This window comes from Podarcis gaigeae, assembly GCF_964106915.1.
Source record: "Podarcis gaigeae genome assembly, chromosome: 7".
NCBI lineage: Eukaryota > Metazoa > Chordata > Lepidosauria > Squamata > Lacertidae > Podarcis > Podarcis gaigeae.
The window spans coordinates 87,502,686-87,528,304 of NC_139683.1; the positions used below are offsets into that span (position 1 = coordinate 87,502,686).

Genomic DNA, 25,619 nt, shown 5'->3' on the forward strand with positions numbered 1-25,619 from the left:
TCGGACTAGAGATACAGGCAGACAACAGCTGCCCTGCAGGGTTTCCAGCCATCCCAACCCACCCATTGCAACAAGCATGGGCTTCTCATCTCACCTCTCTCTGGCACCTGGCAGGTGCAGCTGTACAAGGTGACATCGCTGATCTTGTAGTCCCAGTTGACTGGGTAGTGTTCCACCAGAGAAAGCATCTTCTTAACTGCATCGTAGATGAAAATGAAGCTGATGAGGGCACAGAAGCCTTCTTCGGTGAAGCGTGTGAAATACTGCACCAAGTAACTGGCTTCGGTAGCCACCAGAATGAGGCCAAAGAAGGCCACCCAGAGGCCGATCCAGAGGCGGAATTCCAAGTAATCCAAGCTGTAGTCTCTGGAAGGAAGGAAGGGCCAAAAGAATATTCCTGAATGGGCTGTTTCACTTGCAAGGGAGCAGCCAGTTAACCACAAGACGCCACATCCTACTCTAACCTTCTTGCCCTGGAGTCTCAACAAGGGAGGCACATAGCAGCTAAGGAGCTACATCTACAGCCAGTCTTCCGCTATTGGGAGACTGACATTTCAGCACTTTCTCTTGCCAGCTTGCAGGTCGGCTCCCCTCACTCACAAAAAGGTAGAAAGAGATGGTAGTCTGAGGCCACCTATTTCTCACATGCACACCACTCAGTTAATAACTGAAATTATCAAATTATGAGCCATGGAATCCATGCACTGGGGAAGGGGGGGGAGGGGGAGGTAGAATGCGTCCCTCTTCTCATCAGAGGCACCAGCCTCTTCAGCTGTCAGGCTGAGCTGAAGACAGCTGACCAGCAATGCCTGGTCAAGACACTTTGCACCAGGAGACAAGCTTTTTGCTTTCATCCAGTGATAGCCTGCTTGCACTTGATCAGCTGAGGCCTATGGCATGGTCCTTTTTATGTTGGGAAGTTAAGCCAGGCTGACTTCCTCCTTACTGGGCTTGACATACTGAACCGTGCTCTGTAAATGCTTTGACACATTTCCCAATAACAGTGAACATCCTGCTATGGAACTTGGTTACAATACAATTATGGCTGCAAAACACTTTTATGTACAAATAAGGAAGGATCCACCAACAATGAAAGAACAGCTGTTAAAACTGACTGACTTAGCTGGGATGGCAAAAATGACATGCTTTCAGAGGAAAGTCGTCGTTAATATTTGTTAAAGATCGGAAACTTCTCGTAGACGTTTTGCATGAAAAGAAAATGAAGTAATGGTATCTGGATTTGAGAACTGAAGATACTGTTTGTTTATAGAAAGTGGCTTTATGGGATGTAATGTTGGATTGGACAAAGTAAATATTATTTTTATATCGTGGGCAGATGAATAATCAGAAATTCTTTATTTTCTTAATCTTATTTTTCTATCCTTTATTTAACCTCTTTTCTTTAATTTTTAATTTTTCTTTCTCTATTCCTTTCTCTCCCTCCTCTCTCTTGAATATATTCAACTTCTCTTGAATAACCCCGTCATTCAGAGGCATAAGCAAGGACAGATCCGACGGCTTGCTTCCAACACGAACACTTGCCGATATGAAGGGCCTTACTTACTTGCTGAAGGAGAAAAGAAGCCGCTCAAAGACCAGGACAGGCCCCGTGCTGCTTAGGATGGTGAGAGGCTGGCCAGCAAACAGGCAGAAAAAGGCTCCAGCAAAAGCAGTTCCCAGGAAACTCTCCAGCACACCCTGAATCGCAGGAAGAAGCACATGGCTCTGGTTGGTTAAATGGCCAACTCCCCCGTCTAACTGCTGCAGTTGGTCTGGTGGGCATGAGATCCCCTGCTCCTGTGCAGCAACCAAGGAGTGCCAGAGCTGCATTCCCTTCTCCTTCCCGCCCCCCCCCCCCGGTGTGCCTGTGCAGGTTGCTGTGGCAACATGAGGTGGGGGAGCAGAGGTGTTGAGAACCACAGAGCGCATGTGGGCATTGCGAGCAGGACTCTTGCTCAGACCTGCATGTTGTCTGTCGCATCTCCCAGCATCCCTCCAAAGGTGATGGCGTTGGTGACTGTGGCCAGGTAGATGTACAGGATGGCTGAAAGGCACTGGATGTTGAGGGCATCGTAGAAATCACTGCAGTACCAGCGGGCTTTTCTCTGGATATCCTTCAGTAACCCTCCAAATAGTCTGCAGGAGGGAGAAAAGAGAGACTTCCTTAATCCGGGGTTTTTAATTTGCTACATGTGGTTATTTTGGTCCCCCCTGCCCCTTTCCCCATCTCCCACTCCAGGCCAGTGCTGCAATGATGCACAGCTGGCCTTGCTCCAGCCCTGTACCTGTGAGCCTCCACACTCCAGAGGCCTGGCGGGAAGCCCCTGCCTACAGTCCTCCTCCCTGCCCTGAGTTTTACCTTCCGGTCCTCTTCAGCTCTTCACTGACGTGCTGATGCCCATGGGCATGGCGCTCGTCCGTGGCAGACAAGTGCCCACTCGCGTGAGGATTCCACTCGCGGAAGTGCAAGGCGATCCTAAGAATGCAAGGGGCACTTTCAGGATAGAGGCATTCTGGTTTGCAAAGAAGCAGCATTCTGCTGGGGGCCATCGATCCTCCTCTCTCCTCTCTATTCCTATCTGCCACTGACACCCTCCATATGCCTCATGGCACAATACCCAGAGAAATAATGGGCAGCGTCATATCTGATCATAGAACTGTAGAGTTGGAAGGGAGCCCAAGGGTAAATCTAGTCCACCCCCTGCAATGCAGGACTCATTGATGCAGCCCACATGTTAGCAGTGGTGGCAGCAGCATTACTGCAGGTTCGTGCCTTGCCCCCACCCCACCTCTTTTTTAAACAAACAAACAAACAAACAAACAAACAAACCATAAAGGTAGCGCATACAGCAGGCATAGGCAAACTCAGCCCTCCAGGTGTTTGGGGGCTACAACTCCCATCAGCCCTAGCTAACAGGACTAGTGGTCAGGGATGATGGGAACTGTAGTCTCAAAACATCTGGAGGGTCAAGTTTGCCTATGCCTGGCATACAGCTTTGGAGTAGTTTGGTTACAGGAAACAATGGAACTGTGTGGCAGAACAGGCAGCCAGGATGCCCTATAGCAAAGAAGAAAGTAAAAGCAGAACACACACAAGACCTGATGGCTGGAGGAACAGGGATTGTGTTGCCTGACAGTGTCACAAATGGAGTAGAACAGGCACCTGCGCCTGCAACATTTGCATGCCTTGGGCCAGAGAGACTGGCAAGGACCTGAATTTCCCAGCAATGAGATATAGAGGATGTTCACATTAGTGGCTTGAAACATAGCGAGGTAATTTGCCGCCCCCTTAATTTTTTATCATCTTTTTTTTATTTTGAACATTTCATCCAAAACATAGATTCCAGAGCAGTGTACACGAATATAATCAAATATCTCTACAATATTAAAAATTTAGCTAAAGAGATCTAAAAATCAGCAACTTTCTTTCCTGTTCCCAGCTCCTCTCTGCACATACCTCTTCTGTGGTGAGGGCAAGCATTTTGGGGGGGCAATTCGAGTGGTTGGGTCCCATTTGCCTGGGGGTAGGACAGTCAGTTCATCCAGAAACTCATCAATTCCTGCAGTGAGATCTTCTGCGTCTCTCGCTTTCCGGGCAACTCTCTGGAAAAGCTGGAAAGGAATGGTATTAGTCCCAGCTCTGCCTGCTTACAGGAAAGACAAATCACGGGAACACATTCCGGGAAAGCGCAAGGGCTTGTGGTGGTTTTGGTTGCCTGCATGCAGCAAAACAGACTTATGACCTTGCACAATCTAAAATGTCAAGAAAGCTGTTCACCCTTAAATGGAGGAAATTATGGACAATTCAGCCATTTGCTTTGTCAATGATAGAGCATTAAGGGGCTTACTGGGGCCAAGGTATCATCACAACTATAAAGTTACATGTTTTAATCATTAATTTTGCAGCTGGAAAATAAGTCACTAATGCATAATGCAGCTCCTTTCTAGCCTACATAACAATTTGAAGTTGTTCTACATTATATGTGTTATATTTCCTACATAAAAAATGCTCTGGGGAGTTCTTTTTATTAGTTTAAAGCAGATTTGCTATTGCTCTTTGCAGAAGCCAACCGCCCCCCTCCAAGACACATCCGTTTGAAACAGAAGGCAGGGCTATATGAGGTTTGCTCAGTCATACAATAGTCCTTTCACAAAGAATATGGACAAACTATGTTCATAGTACATTTCATGATAATTATGATAGGGTTTTGAAAAATATAGGCAGCCCATTAAAAAGTTTGAACTGGTGGCAACCTTACCTAGCAATCCAAGACCTGTTCCTCCCTGGGCAATTAGAAGATTGACATTAGGGGTACTAATCACCCGTTGACTTCTCCAGCCTTTAGCACCATCATGCTATGCCAGAACTGCAGTGTGCGACACCTTCCCTAATTTTATGGCAGTGGCAGCAGATCTTTGCACCTCCCAGCCAGAACCCAAACTCACCTCATCTGTCAGGAGAGTAGCCACAGCCCTGCCGATTTCATGGTAGGCCTTCACTTTGGCTCTGGGGCCCAGGAGGATAAAGAGGAACCTAGAGAGAGTCACAGCAATGTCAAGAGTGGGGTCAAAGATGAGCCCATTTCCCTCCTTTCAAAGCAAGCAGCTCACTGAGGCCTCAATCCTAAACTCAGCACAAATTGCTGAGGTGAAGGGGCTCAGGCGCTTTATTCCTCGCACTACTAAGCAAGCTCTCAGGCTGATCTTCTACTGTGCTGCAACATGTTTGATACAGCGGTCAGAGTGAGAAAACGGTGACTCATTAGCCCATCTGGAACAGGTGACCTGAGGAACCAGTTAGGCTTGTCTCTGTAGGACTCATGCTCTAGGCTGGGGTCCTCAGACTGGACAACTCTTTCCTCTATTTGCTTGACCTGAAAGCTGGCCACCAGGCCACCTGTCAATGCTCCTTCCATCTCTGGTTCTGTTCATAGTTACCAGCCCACTCGGGAACCAGCCTGCCTTAACTTGCCTCTAGCCCTATGGATCTTGGTTTGCCCACACCCCCAGGTGTAGTCTGGCTCAGGGTTTGGCCAAGGACCCACAAAAAAAGATAGAATCCTGCCTAACTGAGAATGCCCTAACCCAGAGATAGCTTTCCAAGTGTACTGGACTATAGCTTCCATCAGTCCCAGCTAGCATGGCCTCTGTTTGAGGTTGGTGGAAGTTGTAGTCCAACAACACATGGAGGCACCATATTGGCTACCACTGCCCCAAGTTGTGTGGGGCTGGCTGCCATCATGCCGTGAGCATAACTGGAAGGAGCAAAATGGCGGCCACTGAAATAGAACAAATTGTTTCTCAAAAGAATGGGGAGAAAGAAACACCACAGCAATGGCTTGCCACTGAGCGTACTCTCCACAATCCTGGCAAATATGGGATCTGGTCAGGATTGACTGCTGTTCACAGCCTTAGCATTGAATAGATTGAGAATATTTTAGAATGACCTGAAGTGTGGCCTTGTTGAAGCCAGTTAACCAATTTAAATGGTTTCCCACCACCTCAGCCCCTCAGGTGTTGCAGTGCCATGGGGCAACAGTGCATTGAAACACGGCTATCCAGGCATAGGTCAGCTGGCTGATGACACCTGATAATCTCGTGCCCACTGTATCTTCAGGAGGTAGCACCCAGCTAGCTACCCAAGTGTAGGGTTGCCATATTTTGAAGAGAGAGAAAAGACTTTGCCGACTTCTACTTTTAACTATGGATTGTTATGAGGACTCTACCAATAAAAGGGGACGTGTCCTGGAAAAAGAGGACCTATGGCAATCCACAACTACACCCATCTAGTTGTGTATCAGAACACAGACAACTGCAATTATTTCCTATGCCAAGAACCTCAGGACACCCCTTTCACTCTAGCATCTACGGAGGAAACTTTGCTGTCCTGCCCCACTCCCTGTTTGCTTCTTACCTGCTAGGGAAAGCAACTTCTGCTAAGCCTCCAAGAAGCACTGGTTCCTGCAGACGCACAAAAGCAACAAAAGGTTTCTCCAGGAAGCTGGCTTCTCCTACAAGAATGTTGGCCACTTCAGTCCCAGCTGGAATCTTCTTCTTAAAGTGATTATTAAGCTGTAGTGAGAGAAAAATCTAGGGTTGGTGATCCATAGCTCAGAAAACAACGGTAAGGTGACAGAACATATGTTGTGGACCATACAGAGGAGAGAGGGAGACCTCAACAACCATTAACTCTCTTTTTGTGGAGTGCCCAAACTAGGGAAGCTGCTGGTGACTGCTGCACATTCCTTGATCCAAAATAAAAGCATCACCAGGGGAGGTTTCTCAGTCTCAATGGTACAGCCAACCATTCTGAACACTGCCAGGAAGATATCCCAAATCAGAGGTCATTCTAGTGATGTATATCTTCACTCACCAGGCAGGGGCTACTGGGTACCCATGCATTTCACAACTAGGCCAAATTCCACACAAACAAAGAAACAAACATTTCTTTAAAACACACATTTTATTCACCTGACAAAAACCAGTGAAATCAGTGCTAAAGCAGCCTGGCATAAGTGGCTCTCTGCCATGGTTAGGAAGGGCCTTAGCAAGTGCAAGACTGCCGTGCCCTGGCAAGTGAGGGCACTGCAAAGAGGTTCACTTTCCCCTTGCAGTCCCAGGATGGGTCACTGGCAATGGCAATGTTGGCTGGATTGTGCTAGGAAGACTGTGCAAACCTGAAGTTCTGCTTTGCCCCTGAATTCCTTCTGCAAAATACTGACAGACTGGAAGAACGCTCCTTCTGTTCCAGGCAATGCTTTTTTGTAGGAAAAAATGTGCCAGAACTCACCTCAGTTGCCAACTCAGACGCCGACATTGACGCCATCTTGAAACTAAAATCACATGACAAGATGTCGGGCTACACTATCTTATAGGATGGTTCAGATTGTGTCCCCACATGTCCCCCCTCACTCATTAAAGGGGAGCAAGGCGAAAAAGCCCTGGTTCCGCCAGGGAAAAAGCCCTGGTTCCAGGGATGGGGAAATCAGGTGTTACTGGTCCTCTGAATGCTACTGAACTACAGCTCACAGCTGCCCCCATCCTTGATCGTTGGGGCTGGTGGGAGTTGGAGTCCAAGGACATCTCCTGTCCCTAACTCTAACCAAAGGATACTTGCTTCTTGCGTGTTCCTTAATGTAAAGGGCATCCCTCCCAGAATGAAATCCCACCCAAACTTCAGAGATGAGAGCTAGAAGCAGGTATGGTCTTTCAAAGCTATGAGGAGCTGGTTGGACAGAATTTAAAAAGGGGTCCTGTGTGGAGATGTTTTCCCACCAGGACAACACCTGAGAGTTCTTGTAAAGAGGCCTTTGAAGCACTTTGCAACCTTCCCTCTTTCCCTACATGCACCACACATTACTTACCTGTTCCTTTAGGGGCACCTCTGAGACTTCAGCCACCAGATCTGAGCGGCTGTTAGCTTTGTCTGCAACAGAAATTAAAAACCAAAGCAAAAATAGAGAAAGCCCTATGACACTTCTAAACACAATTCCATCGAAAGACTACACACAGGAGCATATTAGTGAGTTACTGCCCCTTCAAAAGGCGTTGCCTTGACAACTAGGATGGATAACCTGTGCTCCTGCAGATGACACTGGATTTCAACTCCCATTGGTCTCAGCCAGCCCAGCCCAGTGGCCAGGGATGGTGAGATCTGTAGCCCTACAACATCTGGAAGCTGCCAGGTTCCCTACCCCTGCTTTAAAAGGAGTAAATTATGTATAACTTCTAAAGAGGTGTGAAGATTAAAGCATCACTCTCCACCTGATACCTTAACATAGACCTATCATGGTTCCACCAGCACATCTGAATCCAGTTATGCAGTCATTCCTCCTGAGATTAGTGTTTAAATGTACTCCTAATAATAAATAAGTCACACTGAGTTGAATAAAAGGAGGCAATCTTTAGCTTATAGGTAAGGGACGCAGGTGGCGCTGTGGGTTAAAGCCTCAGCGCCTAGGGCTTGCCGATCGAAAGGTCGGCGGTTCGAATCCCTGCGGCGAGGTGCGCTCCCGCTGCTCGGTCCCAGCGCCTGCCAACCTAGCAGTTCGAAAGCACCTCCGGGTGCAAGTAGATAAATAGGGACTGCTTACCAGCGGGAAGGTAAACGGCGTTTCCGTGTGCGGCTCTGGCTCGCCAGATGCAGCTTTGTCATGCTGGCCACGTGACCCGGAAGTGTCTCCGGACAGCGCTGGCCCCTGGCCTCTTGAGTGAGATGGGCGCACAACCCCAGAGTCTGTCAAGACTGGCCCGTACGGGCAGGGGTACCTTTAGCTTTACCTTTAAGTGGATTTTTGGTGCCACCACCTGAACAGTGTTCTACACGCTGGTTGCCTGTTTGCTGTAGCCTGGAGTTAAAGAGCAAGGGATGGGACCCAGAGGGACAGTGCAAGGACTACTTACCAGAGCAGGAGGCCACACCCATCTCCACCAGCATCCTCAGCTGAGATTTGGTGATGTGGTGCTGAGGCTTGAGGAGCAAGACATACATGAGTTTCTTTGAGAGCTCTGGCCTGAGGGCATGGCTCTCTATTTGGGTTTCAATCACCTTTTCTTGAACACAAAATAAACACAAAGTGAGTCCTCTCAAAATAAGGGCTCCCCCCTCCCCTTTGCTGTAAACATTTATAATCTTTGGCATCTACTGAAGAAACCTTTATATATATATATTTTTAAAAAAATTAAACTGCCTTACTAGCAAAGCTAAAGAACCTTTAATATAAATCACCACCATGCAAATAAAGACCAGTTTTCCAATGACGTGGAAATGAATCTGTCCAGAAGGATTTCCGTACAGACCACCCATTATTGACTCTTCTGATAATCAGGGAGTCCATCAGTTAGGGTGGTCCCCTTTATAAGTTGCTGAAATTCCCCCTTCTACACAATGGAGGGTGGAGGTAGGGAACAGAATGTAGGCCACTGGGAAGTGAAATGCAGAAAGAACAGACAGTGATGTTTGCCTAAAAGCAAAATAAGTTACAGTGACCAGTTAACAAGCCAGAGTTGGCAATAATAACACTAAAGGAGTTTCAACCCCACTTGTACTTGACTAATGAGGGGTGGGTTTCTCTGAATATGCAGGGATCTCTGCACATTTCCCACATACCAAGTATTTGCTTAAAATTACGAGCTTCCAAATCCAGCAGGACAGCTCCTCTCTTTATACATGTCCGTAGCTCAAACAGGCTGTGAAGGGAGAGCGTTGTCACGTGAGGCTTGCTCCAGCGTTCTCCTCCATCTTCCACTTTCTCTTCAAACTTTATCCACCTGAATTGGAAAAAAGTGAAGGCCACGTCTGAGATCCTTGTGCATGCAAAATTTTTATTTCCTAAGCCATGACCACATGGCTTCACCAGAATGTCTTATTTAATTTTCAAGTGACAACATTTTGGCCCTTGCACTTAAGGAGGAAAACATAAGAAATGACCTCTCTAGGATAATTAAAACTAGTCAGGATGAAGACATGAGGAGTTTAGTGTTTTTAAAAAATCAAAACCGAAACTTATTATCCCCAGGTTGTGGTCCTGACAAAAACACCTTGAAGCGTGTCTCTGCCGTGAGGAAAGATGCCACTGCCAGGATTACAGTGCAGGAGCAAAAGGTTAAAGAAAACACTCTTCCACCCTCCATGGTCCTGATAAATACATAAACAAACAAACAAACAAACAAACAAACAGAATGAATCACGCACACTGCCAGCCCACACTTGAATGTCCAAATTGGCTCTTCGCCTGTCGTGGGAAAATCGCGGGAGCATTGTTCCCTCAGCAGGTTTTTACTCTTCTCGTGGTCGTTTGTTGCTGATATGCATGTAAGGGAATCCAACCCTGATCTGCAGAGAACCTTGCAGTGCATCAGCTACTGGCCTCCTTATCAGGCCTCAGCAGGAGCCAGACTCCAGGTAAGAGACAGGTAGAGTGCATGACTGCATGTCCCCCTGCTGGCAGAAGTTGCGTGGGGCGGGCAGCAATTTTCACTGATTTCCCCTCCCCCCACAGCTCTCTGTGGCTGAAAACAGTATGAGAGGCACCACAGAGGACTACAGGGAAGGAAGAACTGCTAAAAGGCACCCTTCTCTCCACACACTTCTGCTGGCAGGAGCATCCTGTAAGTGGAACTCCCGCTAGCAGAAGCCGGCTTAGGACTGAAGCCAATTCCTTCTACAGTCTTATCAACTCATCACTTAGGATTTATCTTGGCTGCGCTCCCTACAAACAGGGAATAACAAGGCAGCCAAAACTATTTTTGGCAAACTGGTCTCTTTTTTAATTTTCAAGGGCTCCACAAATGTTTACATAATGCCTTTTTGCCAGGCACCTGTATCTGTAGCAACTTAGAAACTATGTTGTCCAATGGAACAGTCAGTGGATGTTTGCAGAGTAAGGCGGGCATGAAACAGTCTATTTTTGTGTTGCGAACTGCCCTGGGATCTACAGATGAAGTATATAATAATAATAATAATAATAATAATAATAATAATAATAATATACCAAAAATTCATGAAGTTGACTCTCTAATTTGAGTAGACACAGATATTTGTAGAAATGTGAAACCTTATCAAACCTAATTCTATTTCATTTAACGATTTCCTTGCCATTTCACTGTTTCTATTTGACCACCCAAAAGGAGTATCCAAAGGGTGCTCACCTAGGACATTGGCCAGTAAGGAAGGAATATTGTGCAAAGCTGGCGGCTTGCATTCTCTGGTTGCCTAGGCAACACAGGAGGAAGCAGCTGTCTTGGATCCATGTTGGGCACAGTTACCCTGCCCAAATGAACCAGGCCACACAAACCTCCCAAAATGCTCATATTGCTCTCAGAGGCCACTTCACACTTTTGGAAGTGGGTCAGGCGATAAAAGCTTTTCCTCCAGCCTGGGATGGTCTCTCCAGGGACGTATGCCTCTTGCTGAGTCCAATCTCTTTTAGCATTTTTGCGTGCAGATGTGTATATTGCAAAAAATAAAATAAAAATAAAATCCTGTTGTTGGTATACAACCTCAGCACAAATGCATGAGGCCATGAATGGCAGAGTGCTGACAGCTCTTATAAGGAAGCAAAGTTGTTTTCCAGAAATAGGTCAGAGTGACATGATGAACTGATCTCTCAGGGCACTGCCACATGATAAATCAGGGGTTCAAAGGGCAACCAAGCTGCCCGGCTGTCAAACAGCTTAAGGTGGCCATGCACTCCCTGACTTGCATGCATTCACTAGGACAGCACAGCCCCTGTGTCCTCAGCCTTGGGTCCTCAGATGTTGTTGGATTACAACAACTAGTGGGACCCTAGCTAGGTTGAGAAAGGCTGTCCTGTGTGCATACAACCCTATGCACTGTCTGTTTATTTAGGACATTTTTATACCACCCATCCTCAACATTTATTCCAAGGCTAAAGGCTTGTCTTTGTGTAGAGAACGTACAGGTACTGGGGGGGGGGGGGATTTAGAAAGGGACTTGCTGCTGTGATCCTGCCCCATATGCTCATTCACTGCAATATCATCTGATGCTGAGCTCACTAGCAGAAGCAGGCAGGTATAGCTCACTGAGGTCCCTGAATGCAGTTTCCCCCCTCCCTTATGCAGTTGCCAACCTATGCAGTTGCTAAATACCCTCTACTGTCTCTATATAGGGTCCGCATAGATCACATGGTATAGGCTACAACTGTGACAAAATCAGAAAGTTTGAAATAATATATATGTCTCACACCTGGTGACTCAGGAAAGTGAGCCAAGCCAACAGCTACATATCAACACACATATATGCATAACACGGTCGAGAAATTAAGCATATAGGAAACCATTTTTCAGAGTAAAAACAGTCCCAGAGACAATGAGTGAACCTCGGGTGGGGAACTCACAACACATGCAGGTGGGTAACTCAAAGAAGCAAGCCAAGCCACACACTACAAGTCAAGTTACACGAATGAATTCTGTAAAGGAATTAATCATGTAAAAGACATCCTTCCAGAAAAGGTCATAATTTTAGCAATTTCACACTAAGACTAAAATAAATAGGGGAGCACCCCTTCCCCCCACAGATGATTGCTACTTGCAATCTTCAAAAGGTAGAGATCTACTTCTGTACCTGAGCCTGTGATTGCTCCATGCAGAAAGGTGAGGGGGCAACGGCTACAGGTACAGATTGCAACTACCAGTTGAGATGAACAGTGAGAAAGAAGAGGAAGGAATGTGGTCAAGAGTGGACCATTTCTGAAATCTCTCTCCAGTGTCCCCTCAACAACATTTTCCCATGAATTTTAATGTGATGGCTATATGATGAGCATGAGAAGAAAGAATTCTATGACAAATCCCAGGATATTGTTGTAAACAATGCATTTTTACCACTATGTTCACTCACACACTCTTAAATGACACACGTATTGTCATCAAAGTCAAATTCTTGGACATTTCAAAAGGGTTGCAAAAGATTTTTGAAGAGCAAAAAATATCACTTAAAGAAGATGTGATGGTTCCCTACTCAAGGAGCCATTCACAGCTACGTGTTCTCCCCTAAAAATGAGTATTTTTATCATGCAACATCAGTAAGACTTCTTGCTGAAAGTGTGTGACGCCAAACTTTTCAATGACAACAATAATAACGTGGCACATTTGCAACACTTTTTTGCTCGCTCAAACCACTTTACACATATTAAAACAGCCTTGCTACACTGGGAGGCAGTGTGGCATAGTGGCTAGAGTGTCAGACTAGGACCTGGGAGGCAAAGCTTCAAGCCCCACTCGACCACTGGATGACCTTGGAGTCAGTTACTGCCTCTCAGCCTAACCTCCCTCACAGGATTGTTGTGGGGGTTAAATGAGTAGCATGTACACCACCTTGAGCTCGTTTGAGAAAAAAGGTGGGATGTAGATGCATTAGCTATGGTGCCGTTGGCACTGGCATGCCTAGTTAATTTGTTTATGAACTGATATTTCACCTGTTGTTAACCACTGTGCTTTACCCGACACAGTGCACTGCTGCCATGCCCACGCTTCAGGATGAGAACATGGCAAGCAACATTGCCTGCAAGATTATTGTGTCTGGTGTGGCCTCTGCCAAATATTTCAGCTTTTCTCTGTGTTTTCTGCCACAAACCATCCCTCATCTCACCTTGGCATTTGCCAAGGAGCCAGGATAAACGGCTGAGCATAGCCCTGAGTGTGAATGATGCCTTCTACTCAAACTTGTTTTAGGCACAAGCGAAGAGGCTGACTTTTAATTTCGGGGTTTTAATATTTGAAACAGGCAAGGTTGAATTTGTGGCGTTTGAAAGGTGGACAACCCCACCCAATTATTCACCTGGAGAAATGACTTGATAAGAGACCCTGGCTTACTTCCAGCTGCCAGAAGAGCAGCATGAGGAGGAAGATTCCCCCCCCCCACTGCCCCCCAAAATCACTTCCCCAGGGGTGGCTATGGGCTGGTCAAAGTGCCCCCAGCCAGGCAGATTGAAGCATCCAAGTGTATGAAGCTTCCCAAGCCATTGGCTCATCTAGACCAAAATTTGCACACTTTGACATCTGGCAGCTCCCTAAGAACTCAGGCAGGCTGAAGTCTTTCCCATTCCTGCTGGAAAACCGCTTAACCGAAAGCCCTGCAGACTGAACCTGAGGCATTCTGCATGCAGAGCATGTGTTCTGCCACAAAGTTCAGCCTTGAGTGAGCAGCCACCTACCTGGCGGTTTGCCTCCATTCCAGTCCTTCAGGGGTACTGAAGAGCTCAGAGAGCTGTATAAATAGCACTGGGCAATTTGCGCCTTCATTCTCCTCCACCTCCTCCTCCTCCTCCTGTTTCAGCATAAGGCTCACTCTCTCTGCTGCTGGTGAGATGCTGGAGGTGAAGATACTTCTCCCAACCGCTTGGCAGATGACCACAGAAGTTCTGCTGGGGGGCTCCTGCTCTCCTCCATTGCTGTTGCCGGTCCCCTCTGCTTGCAGAGTCAGGCCCTCTTTCCTTTCAGCTGGACAACCGTCGCTTGCACCCAGGGCACTTGCTTTGGACATCCTGAGCCTGGGCAAACCTTCAGCACACCTCTTCCCTCCTTGGCAAAGCCTTTGACCCCAGCAGAGCAGGAACTGAGCAGACCCAAGACATCCTGCCCTTTTAAGAGCCGAAAGCCGGTTCAGGTCAGAGAAAGGCAAGTGGATGGGAGCACCGCCCAAAACAATATTATCAGGGAGAAAAACTCTTGCCCTGCAGATACCGGATGGAACTCACCGGGGCAGCTCCATTCTGCCCACCTGATTGCAGGGACCGCCTAGTCCACACGGAAGGGGGCTTGTTTACAAGGGTGTACTATTTGAAGCCTTGGGCTGGCCATCCTGGGGAGTGGAGAAATCTGAGACAAGAAAAGTGTTGAGGTGGGGGAAGGAGGAGAAACCTGACACATCTGAACCTTTGATGGGGTGGAAGCTGGAAGGATTTGCAGAAATTGGAGTAGAAAAATTAAGGCTCTCTTGACCTAGCCCAACTCCATAGTCCCCCATGTGGAGGAGATATAGGCACCTGCAAGGGGATATGAAACCTGTGACTTCCCAAACACAGATTTTGTGTGTCTCTTGAGTTGCGCCAGGGCCAAGAAGGTGACCCTCCTGCCCTTTCTCATGGTCATTCAGGCAACAGATGATTCTTATTCTTATTTTAAAAGATCAGCAACTTTAAAAGAGTTCAGCAGGAAACCTCTAAAAGACCCCAGTTTATATTTACCTGCAAATTGCCTTGAAGTCATCATCCTTTTTTTGTTAACTTTAACAATGACCATTGCACATTATGCCTATTGAATAAATGTATCCACCTATGAATAAATTAATATATGAACTGTGCAAGTTTATTGGCCTCCTGAGTTTTCAATGCTTCAGCACAAATACCTTGAGCACTTTGCAATTCTAGTTTTATCCAAGACAAAGTCCTGATCAGGCACACGGTTATGGATGATTAAAAGAAGAGAAATGCTTGTGAATCAAGGCGTTTGTAGCTGGAGGCATATATGTGACTCTGTTTGGGGATGCTTTTTTTGTTTGTTTTTCTATATGGCTCTGAAGCTCTCCTCCCCCACCTAGCCATGATTTTGGACGTGAGCATGGAATGTGGGAACAGGCCAGGGTTGTTTCAACATGATGTGATTAATGGGAACTGCTAAACGAGTCGTCCACGTTTTTGGCATGAGCAATAAATAGTGCACCTACCAGTCAGAGAAGGATTCCTTCTAGGAGGGAAAGGCCTCTAACTCCTCCTTTTTACCCACAAGAAACCCCCCTCCTCCCACCCACCCTGCTCTGTAAAAGGCAGCCTCTCTCCATACACTGAGAGAAAAACCTGCTCTTTCGCGATAAATAGTAACAAACAGCAATCAGCAGAAAACCCAGTTGCTGTTTGCTCCGATTCAGTGCTAAACCGCAAGTTATCCTGGGAGAAAACAGGGACAAACAGAAGTGTAGATAAGCCTTAAGAGAGCACCAGGGAGGCTGCGGCCCCCTCAGTCTCAGCCAGCCTGGCCTGTGGTCAGGGGTGATGGGGGCTGCAATCCAGCACCCTCTGGAGGGCCACACATTCCCCATTCCTGCATGAAAAAGAACTGGCCACAGTGGCCCAGAAGAACAACCACTGAATTTCCCTGAGAGAGCACAGTCTTTTCTTTGATATGTTATATGATGTATTTAAAGCCCCCCCCCCCCATTCTGTGTGAATCACTCTGGGCATTTATTGTAAAAGAGTAGCAGGATGAGGGTGATAAATATGCCCGTTTTAAAAGGCTCTTGGAGCCCCAGACACAGGACCCCGCCTTGTGACCACCTGAGCAAGATCCATGTTGCCCAAGGCTAAGCAATACTGAGACCCCCACTCTAATACTTCCAGAAGGTGGCCTGCAGACATTTGTTGTCTGCTACATTTGAAGAGCTACATGCCCATGTTGGAATTTATTTCAACATGTCAAACATTGACCTTGTGGTGATCTATTTCCTAGGATTTGACTGATGACTTTGGGAGTCTTCTCTCTAAGCAAAGCAAGAGAAGCAGGGGAGTCACTGAGCTGATGATGGCCTCTGCTCAACTGCACAGGAATGTGGGGCCAGCCCCTCCTCTGTGTTGGTAAACATCCAGGTAAACACCTGAGCAGTCTTGAGCAACGCACTGGGAGCAGATCCCAAACGGGAGACATCTTGCCAGGCAGGCCTGTGAGGTTGCGTCAGCTGCGGGAAATACAAGGAAGCCCGACACACACATTCAGTCCTTCCTGCTGGGCATAAACGAGCATTTTGGGCTCTGTTGCTGTGACACAGATTGCAACATCTGTGGCTAATGAACTGATCACACACGAGAGAGAGAGAGAGAGAACGAACTGGTGAAATGTCAAACAGGTATTCAGCTTCCGTGTCTTGCAAAACAGTGTCTGTTCACCAGATCCAGGGTTTCTCAAGCATTTATGATTAGTACTTCAAACCACGAAGGAGAAAGCCCTTGCCTACCTTCTACAGAAATGCTTGCAGAGTAAACAGTGAGTTGTACTGACTGCTGGGAGAGTGAAAAGGGGGCCCAGTACAGAGAGAAGCTATTGATTTGGCTAACTCCTGCAGCCTCGAAAGCCTTTCACTGTTCTGAGGTGCCGTCAGTAAAATAATCCCTGCATCGCTGGGGGTTGATCTAGATGATCCCTTGAGTCCTTTCTAACTCAACAATGCTATGATACTATGATACAGATACCTTCACTCTTCAAAATAACCATTATCAAGATCATAGCTTGGAGGGGGAGGCAGCCATCTTTTCCTCTATTCAGATCATGAGGCAAATTCCTCCTTTGAAGGTGCTACTTTCATTGGAAGGAATCCCAGTACAATCCGCAACCCCACTGTAATCCTGATAATTATATTTTAACACGCCCCCCAAAACCCCAGCCATTGCCTTTTTAAAAATCCACACATTAAAGATGCATTAGATATCTAATCTAGTTTGACCCTTAGTTTCTTGAGGAAGCAAAATTACTGATAGTGAACATGTGTAAACTCTTGGATGAAGTTGTAAAGCATCATTAAACTGCTAACTTATACATGTGAATCTGTGAAGAGCCTCCCTTGAAGAAGGTTTCCATTAGGATTTCCAAGGGGTTTGTTTGTTTGTTTGTTTGATTGATTGTTTAAAAAACCTCGACACCTATGCATGCAGAATTAGTTTGCTTTTCTAGCTTCTAATGCGATTTTTACATATTTTCTTCCAGTTTTAAAGAAAGTGTCCTTTGAATTTCTGAGTGACCACCCAGAGCAGCCTTGGGAATTGTAGGGGTTGCAGTGGGGAATCAGAGGAAGGCTAAGGCCTGTTTGCAGGATGGGAGTGCAATGCACAAGTGGGTGACACAGCTGGGTGTGTTTTAACCCTGAGGGTGCGGTGATCTTTGTTTTTGTTACAATTGTGTTGCTTTTTATTTTATTATGTTTTATTTTGCATTCAAATTTTCTTCATCTTTATTTATTGTGACCTGACCAGAGAACTTTGTTATTGGTCAGATGCTGCAGACAAGTAAAATAAAAACAACTGTACATTTTATTGACATTCCGAAAAGAATTATTTACACATAATACAGTTTTGACTCGTTGTCCCTGGTTATTCACGCTGTTTCTTAATCTCTGATTTCAGAGACAACGTAATACCGGTAGTTACTTTCTTGTTGGGGTAAACAAGTGGGAGTGCGGTCCCAGCCAAGCCTTGGCCTGCCAGCAACACAGGTTGCCAGAGAGCGAGTCACCGTCTCCTAGCCATGGGGCAGCCTCTCTTCTTCCTGAAAGGCATTGAGAGCTCAGCACATACAAAGAACCTTTCTCTCTCACACACCTGAGCTCACACAGACTCCCCCCTGTCGCAGGCTGCTGCCCTTTGCCCTTGCATCCTCCATTAGTTGGGTAGGAAATGGCCGAATGCACATTCAAGCTTTAAAGCGCATTCCAGGCACACGCCTCACCGCCAAGAACTCTGGGCACTGTGGTTTACGCCTCAACCAGTCACAATTCCCAGCAGCCCCTAGCAAACCACGGTGTCCAGGATTACTTGGGGGGTGGGATATGTGCTTTGAATGTGCTTTAATGGTATAGCGTGTACATGGAGAAAGAAGTGAGCCATTTCTCCTCCTGTAGGCTCTCTGTATCATTTGTAACCCAGGGCAGCTCGCCCAAGTAGAACAGCCTCCTCATTGCAGACACCAGATGGGACAGATGAGGGCAGTGACATATCATCTTCCAGCTACCATGTACTCATGCAACGTGGGAGCAGAGCGGTGCAGACACCAGAGGGAGGGGATTCTCAGAACTTGCAAGATCAGGGAAGTTGCTGCTCAGTGTGGCCCTACTCTAGCATTGAGCTGTCCCCAGAGGCCTCTTGCTACCAGGGGTGTAGCTAACTGCTCCAGCACCCGGAGTGGCAGGGGCGGGGCGATCCGCCCAAGGGGACGGTGAGGCGATCCGTGCACAAGGGTGCCGCGCAGTGGCATCGCAACAGGGGCGGGGGGAAGGTGCGCCCCGGGTGCCATGTCTGGGGGGGGGGCGGGATGACAAGAAGGCACCTTGCAGGGGCTCGCGGCAGCGTGAGCAGCCATTGTGCCACTACAAGCTGCATGTGGAGGATCCTCCATTTGCAGCTGCAGCCGCGAGCTGAGGATCCCGTTGCCGGCAGCAAACCACTATTTACAGCACATGTGCAACGTTGTACGGATGCGCTGTATGTAATGCCACCACACATGCACTGTACATAGTGGTTTGCTGCTGGTGCTGCTTGAGCGCTGTACGGATGGCGGTGGAATCCCTCTGTTGCTGCTACAGCTGCATGTAGAGGATCCTCTGCTTGCGGCTGTAGCGGTGATGGAGGGATCCCGGCACCATCCGTACAGTGCTGGAGCTCTGGCGGCGGCAAACCTCTATGGACAGCGCATGTGCAGCATTAGTACATGTGGCGCATGCATCGTACGTAGCGACACCACACATGCGCCCTATGTAGCAACGCCCCACCCCGGGTGTCACGACGCCTTCATTCGCCCCTGGTGCTGTGGCAATCCACTGAGGGGGGCAGTGTGGCAAGCTGCCCACAGAGTCCGCCCGGTGGACGCAAGCCCCACGCTACCGTTTGGGGCAGTGTGGGGCTCGAGCCACCACGTCACTCCCAGGAGAGACGTGTGGCTCAGGCGCACTGCAGGCCAGGCCCCACAGTAAGTGCTACCCCCCACGATGTGCCATTTTGTCACCCCCTCAGTGATGACACCTGGGGCGGACGGCACCCCCTGCACCCCTCTTCCTACGCCCCCGCTTGCTAGGGTTTGTTTCAGTTGCAGACAAAATAGCTAAGTCAAAAGCTTCATGGAAAAGGCTATATTTGATTAGCCGTTTGAATGAAGAAAAGCTCCTCTTTCTTAAAGGGCATGACATCACTTTCTGCGAGGCCAAATGACAGCCCTATAAAATGAGGAGAGCATCCTGTCAAATCACCAGCATTTGTTAGTCCAAGCACTGAGAAGCACCACATATGATCCAACTTACTAGTGAACAGGGTGGATCTACTATGAAACTGATAAAGCTTAAGCTTCAAGGCCCCTCATGGATTGGCCCTAGAAGAAATTTTTGTCTAACTTGGTTTTAAAAAATTGGTTTAGCAGACGCCATTTGAGTGGCATGACACAAACTCATTTATTTTTTGTTGTATATATTCCAACAATCCCAAAGTTTGCGAGCAAGTAGCAGAGATGTAAAAGTGTGGTGATCTGTTGTGGGACAGATGCCCCCGTTGAAGAAGATAACAGTGGCTACCCAGACCTTGTTGCTGGTTGCATAGGGGCCCCCACGACAGTTCAAGCTTCAGAGGCCCCAAAATGAAGATCTGCCACTGTTAGTGAAGAAAATGAGCCCTTCATGTCACTGCAAATTCTGCCCCACTTTTTCTTTTCTGCCAATATGTCCATGTTTTTCACGACTGCCCAGGGCTTTGCCAGGACGCTATGAGGCATTGCTGGGTCTGTTTGTTATTTGACACCAATCACAACACACCCGCAGAGAAAGGCAGAGAAAACAAGTGGTCCTAGGCTAGCCCTATGGGTTTCTACAAAGGAGCAGCATAAGCCACTTTTGTGTATACAGTGCAAATAATTTTGCATGCATCAAGACAGGAGGTGTTTGGACTGTAAGCAGGTGCACCTCAATGAATTGCAGATAAGGAAGCAGGTGGAAAGTCTCCAGCAAGTGCAACAAAGGGTTTCATGTTTTAAGTGAGAGAATAGTGGGATGGGCACAGTGTGGTTGATATATCATCTACAAAAAAAAATCTGTTCTTCCTTACAGAAAAGCAGTATATGTTGCCTAGAGTTTACAAAAATGCATACAACTAAATGTATGTGAACTTAGCCAGCTGATGACTATACCATGTCTGAAGAATTCACACAGTGTGAAACTGATCCCAGCAGTTTCCATGTTGGGGTAACCTGATTCTAATGTGATGTATAGAAATATTGTTTTCTTTGACAGGAGGATCAACCCTGAATTGTCTCTTGACCTCTCACTTGGATTCCCCAAACTGGTCTGGTTTTTGATCTCAGCAATTTGTTTTTGTCCTGATATAACTCCTGGCTGCCCTAAAAATCAGGCCTGAACATGGGGCTCATTCTTCTCTTGATTTGTCCTGGATGTCCCCTTTCCCCTCTTTCTCCAAGCCACAGGTAGGGAACCTGCGGTGCTCCAGATGCTGTTTGTATCTTCCCTGAACATATCAAATGTTGGGGCTGATGGAAGTTGGGAGTCCAACACTATATGGAGGGTCATAAGCTTTACATCCCTGGATTAAGCATTCACTGTGCAATATAGCCTGAGGTACTCACCACAGACAAGCACGAGTTGATGGAGAGCTTTCCCTGTTGGTTTTTCTGCTTGTCAAGCAACTCTTAAAGATGACAAAAGTTGTGCCCCCAAAGGAACCGGTCAGTTCTTGCCATCTTCCACAGCTCATGTGGTTAGTTCACAACTCACAGGTTCAAACATGGCTGGACATGGATTGAAAGAAATCCAGTTTGCAGTCATGTGAAATGGGCATTTGATTGTCTCGAATGGGCTGAAAAATGTCCACTTTTTAACAGTCACCCCCACCCCAGCTGTGGAAAGCCCTTTCTAGAGGGATGCAGCTGGGGCCTCATTTCATGTCTTTTTGGAACTACACAACAACCATTTTATTTTCCCAGGCCTTTACACTTTATGTTGTGGTTTTAGCACACTTGTTTAGCTGTGGGGAATGTTAATAGTTTTTTGTTTTGTTTTTGTCCAACGGATCATTATTATGCTGTTTGAATGTCTTGAGTTCTATTTTAAAGTGATTTGTTTGTGTGGTGGAAGGCAGATATGTCAAATGAGATGGGGCCGTCCCTCCCCTTCCACAAGAAGGCAATGCCTCACCTCGCTTCCTTGCCTGCCTCATCCTGTATCTTTACTTGGCTCTTCCTCCCTTGGCAAAAACTAGTCAAACCAAGAATGGAACTGGCACTCCTGGCTAGCTCCTTCTCTTCATCCTGGTAGGTTTGTGCACCTGGCTGGCAGCTGATGCCAAGGTACGTCCATCACAGAATGGGATGACAACAAATGGTTTTTCTCTCCTGGGTCTTTGGACGAGATTCCTGCATTACCGGGGGTTGGACTCCAACTCTGCAATTCTATGAATGTTCAGTGGGGCAGGTTCCCTGTTGGAGCTGGGTTTTGGCAGCCACAACACCATTCCTCTCCTTCCCATTTGCATAGACTGTGGTATTTCGATTCCCCAAGTTATTTGACTGATTTAAGTCACTAGATCCAAACGGAGGTGATGCTGTCTTATTTTCCCCTCTGGTACAAGAGGGAATGTAGCCAGATTGCTTATACCAATAGGGACGGCAGTTCTTTCCCTTGACCTAAGAAGGATCTATTATTATGTGATGTAAACAGCCCCATGATCCTCAGATGAATGGCACTATGAAAAATTAAATACTATTACTACTCTCTTCTTCTTTGGTGATCCCTCGTAGCCGAGTAAGATTGTCTTCCATAAACACGGTTTTAACACTGAATCTGTAAGTGACTGTGGAGGCCAATTCTGGACCCACACGTCTTTCCACGGTGGGGACATTGGTTCCCGGGCGGGAGTTGATCACGGTGTGGATTTGCCAAGCGTGTCTTCCTCTTAGCATGTTTCTCCCTTGCATTCTGAGTTTGAGTGTCTTCAAAGTCCATGACACCTTTGGTAAAGGCTGTTCTCCAAGTGGAGCACTCGCAGACCAGTGTTTACCAGTTGTCCGTGTTTATACTACATTTTTTAAGATTTGCCTTGAGACAGTCTTTAAATCTCTTTTGTACTACTACTACTACTACTACTAATAATAATAATAATAATATCTGACAAATTTGAAGAATGCATGCCCTAAAATTTTGGAGAACTATTTTTCACCATTTCCCTTCCCATTCTTTTAAGAGGCAGTTTGTGTCAAGGTAGGAGGAGACTTTAAGATGTGAGCTGAATTCTACAGCCACCACCAGGTGGCAGAATGGGGCTTTCTGAAGCCTGTGATCTTTGGCCAAACTATAGAGAGGCTTTTGATAATGTAAAATACTCTCGACCAAAAAACAAACATGTTCAGGCCTATTCTACACAATAAAGCACAGCCCAAGCCGCATTATGCTATACTTCTATAACTTCCTGTTCAACAGCTGAATCCCATTTGGAGTGCAATGCATGGTGAGTGTGTTTTGTGAGAGAATGTATCATTCATGTTGAGAAAGAATGGCAGTTTGTCAGACGTCGTCATCTTGTCCTTCATTTGCTCTCCAAATACTTTCGCCGCTGGACCAAATAATCATGTGGCTCTACGGTATTTCCCTGAATCCTAAATTTGGCTTCCAGCCTTTTCTTATATTTAGGTTTCTGTTCCAAGTGCTGTTTTGTGTTGTGTTTTGAAATTTTTATTGATATCTGTTGCTAAAGCATCAAGCCAGCTAGTGTTAAATATCAGTCATTATGTCAATCAGGCAATGCTTTACTTCTAGAAAAAAAAGTGCCGGTATTTTGAGTACCCCCAGAAAAAGCACTGCAATGATGAAAGTTCAGCTGTCCTCAAATACAGGGTATGATTGTGGTGCTTTATGCCAGTAAGTTTTACTGAGAAATTAGCTGTTGAGGAGCTGAAGAGTTTAGAGAAGAGGTTCCTTTCAATTCTGCTGGAAAAAAGTGAAAAGAACACAGGATCAAATAATTGTTGGTTTCTGCTTCCTTCACTGAGCAGCGAAGTGCTTGTCACAAGACAATGTTTACATTCCACAGTCAAGTGCTGTTGGGTTTTCTCACGGGAAAGGAGACTGGATGTGACGTACACTGGTTTCCTGTTTTTCACTGTTCTTTGCAGTTCAGTGTGATTCTCTCCGTGCTTTAGAGGAGAGAGGATGCCTTTCTCTGCTCCGGCAGAGGGAAAATGTTTTTCTGTAAATTACCAGCTTTGAAGTGTAAATAAAGTAATATAGAGCATGTTGGCACGTACTTTTCATCATTCCGCTGTGCACTGGACACTGCTTATCTCCAACATTTGGTTCCGGGCCCAGAAAAACGCAGTGTTTTGAGAATGGACTCCAGAAGTCGGGCTCCTGGCAAAGGAACAAAGGAGCAAAGAATTGGAGTGCCGGCAAAGGATCGGAATGCAGAGGGCCGGATCGGACGATATCTCTGCGCGTCAAGATGATTTGATGAGGTATGTGCTACTGCTCCGGGCAGCCTGCCAGCTTCTAATTAATGGCTTTATGGCTGGACTTTGAACTTTTATAGCCGGTTTTGCCGTGGCACAGGCAAAAGGCTAGAAGGATAAATTTTTCCTATGCTGGGGGAAATCGAAAGTAAAGCAGCTGCAGCAGTGTCGCAGCATGAATTTAAGACAGCAGAGAGAACTTTCACTTTTGAACTTGCCTTTGGAATGCGGTTTGAAGCAGCTGCAGATAAGCAAAGCAGTTAAGCAGAAAGGCACAGGTTCACAAGGCAGAGGCTGTTTTTGAATTTGCTTTTGGATTGAAGCAGCTGTACACAGACGCAGCATGTATAAAGCAGCCTGATTTAAAGCAGCAAAGATGACGCTAAAGGCTAATGCCAAAGTCATGATGGCCCTTCAGGATGCTTGTGGGATTCCTAAGCTCAATAGGAAGAACTATGCGGACTGGGTTCTCTGTGCAGAGGCTATTCTGCGGAAAGAGGGTCTGTTTAAAGTTATTACAGAGACCCCCCCAGCTCCAGTTACAGATGAATGGAAAGCTATGGATTCCAAGGCAAGGGGAACTCTTACGTTGATAGTATCCCCAGAAGAGCTCTGTCTGTTGCGTGATAAGACCTCAGCCAGAGAAATTTGGGACGCTTTGAGAGAGGCTCACTTGAGGACAGAAGCTGGGTCCACAATGTTTTACTTTAACAAGCTGCATAATATGGCTCTTGCTGAAGGTGGAGATGTGCGTATACATCTGATGGAGATGCAGAATCTGAGACATGAGCTGCAACAGAGAGGACTCAACTTTCCAGAGGAAGTGTATTCCTTTATGATACTACAATCTTTGGGTTCAGGTTGGGAGTCTGTTGCGACTCAGATTGCTGTACAGCCAACTGCTCAGCTAACAGTGGACTATGTTACTGCCGTGATATTGAATGAAGCGGATCGCCGGGGTGCTAGCTGCATCAACAAGGGGGAGACTTCACAGACGTCATCCCATAGTGCAGTGGAACCACCAGATGGCGCCAAAGCTTTGAAGGCAGTGAAATGCTACTCGTGTGGACGTCTAGGCCATATGAAGAGGGAATGCAGAAATCCCAGGGCCAAGACAGAGCAGCGCAGCGAAAGCTCATCGCGTGGAAAAGGCCGAGGCAAAGGCAAAGGTCCGGTGTCCAGGACAACGCAGCACAAGGCAATGGTCTCACGCTTCACTCCAAAGGTTGCAGAGGTCCAGAAGACGTCTAGATCTTTCTTCGTTGTTGATTCGGCTGCAACGCATCACATGTGCAACGATAAGCGACTGTTCGTGTCTTTTACACCGCAGGAAGGTGCGATTCACCAGGCGGATGACCACACAATTCCCAGTAAAGGCTACGGAACTGTTGTTCTTCACAGTTTGGACTTATCGATACAGGATGTGCTTTATGTGCCAGATGCCAAGCATAATCTGCTCAGCGTTGGACAGCTGAATGAGCGGAAAATTGACGTTTCCTTTAAGAACAAAAGGTGCATCATCACAAAGAAAAATGATTATGTATTGCATGCTGAATATGTTGATCGTTTGTATGTTTTGTATTTTGATGATGTTGTGCAGGATGACACTTGTTGCATTGCAGGTTCTAACAAAAGTTTGCATGCAGAATGTATTCACGATTTTCATCGAAAATTTGGTCATTTGCATTTTGAGGCAGTATCTAAAATGCCTGCCTTGGTTGAAGGTATGACTATTAAACCCTGCAGGTACCACATGAAGTGCAAGGCATGCGCAGCAAACAAGGTAAAAATGGCTGCGAAAGGTAAGGTGTCTAGTAGGCAAGCTACAGAACCATACCAGGTTGTTCATGCTGATTTGGTTGGACCACTAGCGCCCTCTTTGGGTGGAAACAGGTACTTCATGG

General features: G+C 46.7%; 1 protein-coding gene across 2 annotated transcripts in view; it reads right to left on the reverse strand.

The window, feature by feature from the left end:
* Positions 1-14,718, reverse strand: part of SLC4A9 (solute carrier family 4 member 9) — a 37,436-nt gene extending 22,718 nt beyond the window's left edge. For both annotated transcript variants that reach the window (XM_083748589.1, XM_083748588.1), the window contains exons 1-11: positions 13,674-14,718; positions 9,110-9,270; positions 8,404-8,553; positions 7,365-7,426; positions 5,915-6,072; positions 4,447-4,534; positions 3,458-3,612; positions 2,360-2,476; positions 1,962-2,136; positions 1,565-1,698; positions 95-366 (exon numbers count right to left, since the gene is read on the reverse strand). In XM_083748589.1, the coding sequence (XP_083604715.1) occupies positions 95-366; positions 1,565-1,698; positions 1,962-2,136; positions 2,360-2,476; positions 3,458-3,612; positions 4,447-4,534; positions 5,915-6,072; positions 7,365-7,426; positions 8,404-8,553; positions 9,110-9,270; positions 13,674-14,002 (1,801 nt within the window). In that variant the 5' untranslated portion in view covers positions 14,003-14,718. The remainder of the gene's footprint in view (positions 1-94; positions 367-1,564; positions 1,699-1,961; positions 2,137-2,359; positions 2,477-3,457; positions 3,613-4,446; positions 4,535-5,914; positions 6,073-7,364; positions 7,427-8,403; positions 8,554-9,109; positions 9,271-13,673) is intronic.
* Positions 14,719-25,619: the final 10,901 nt, after the last annotated feature.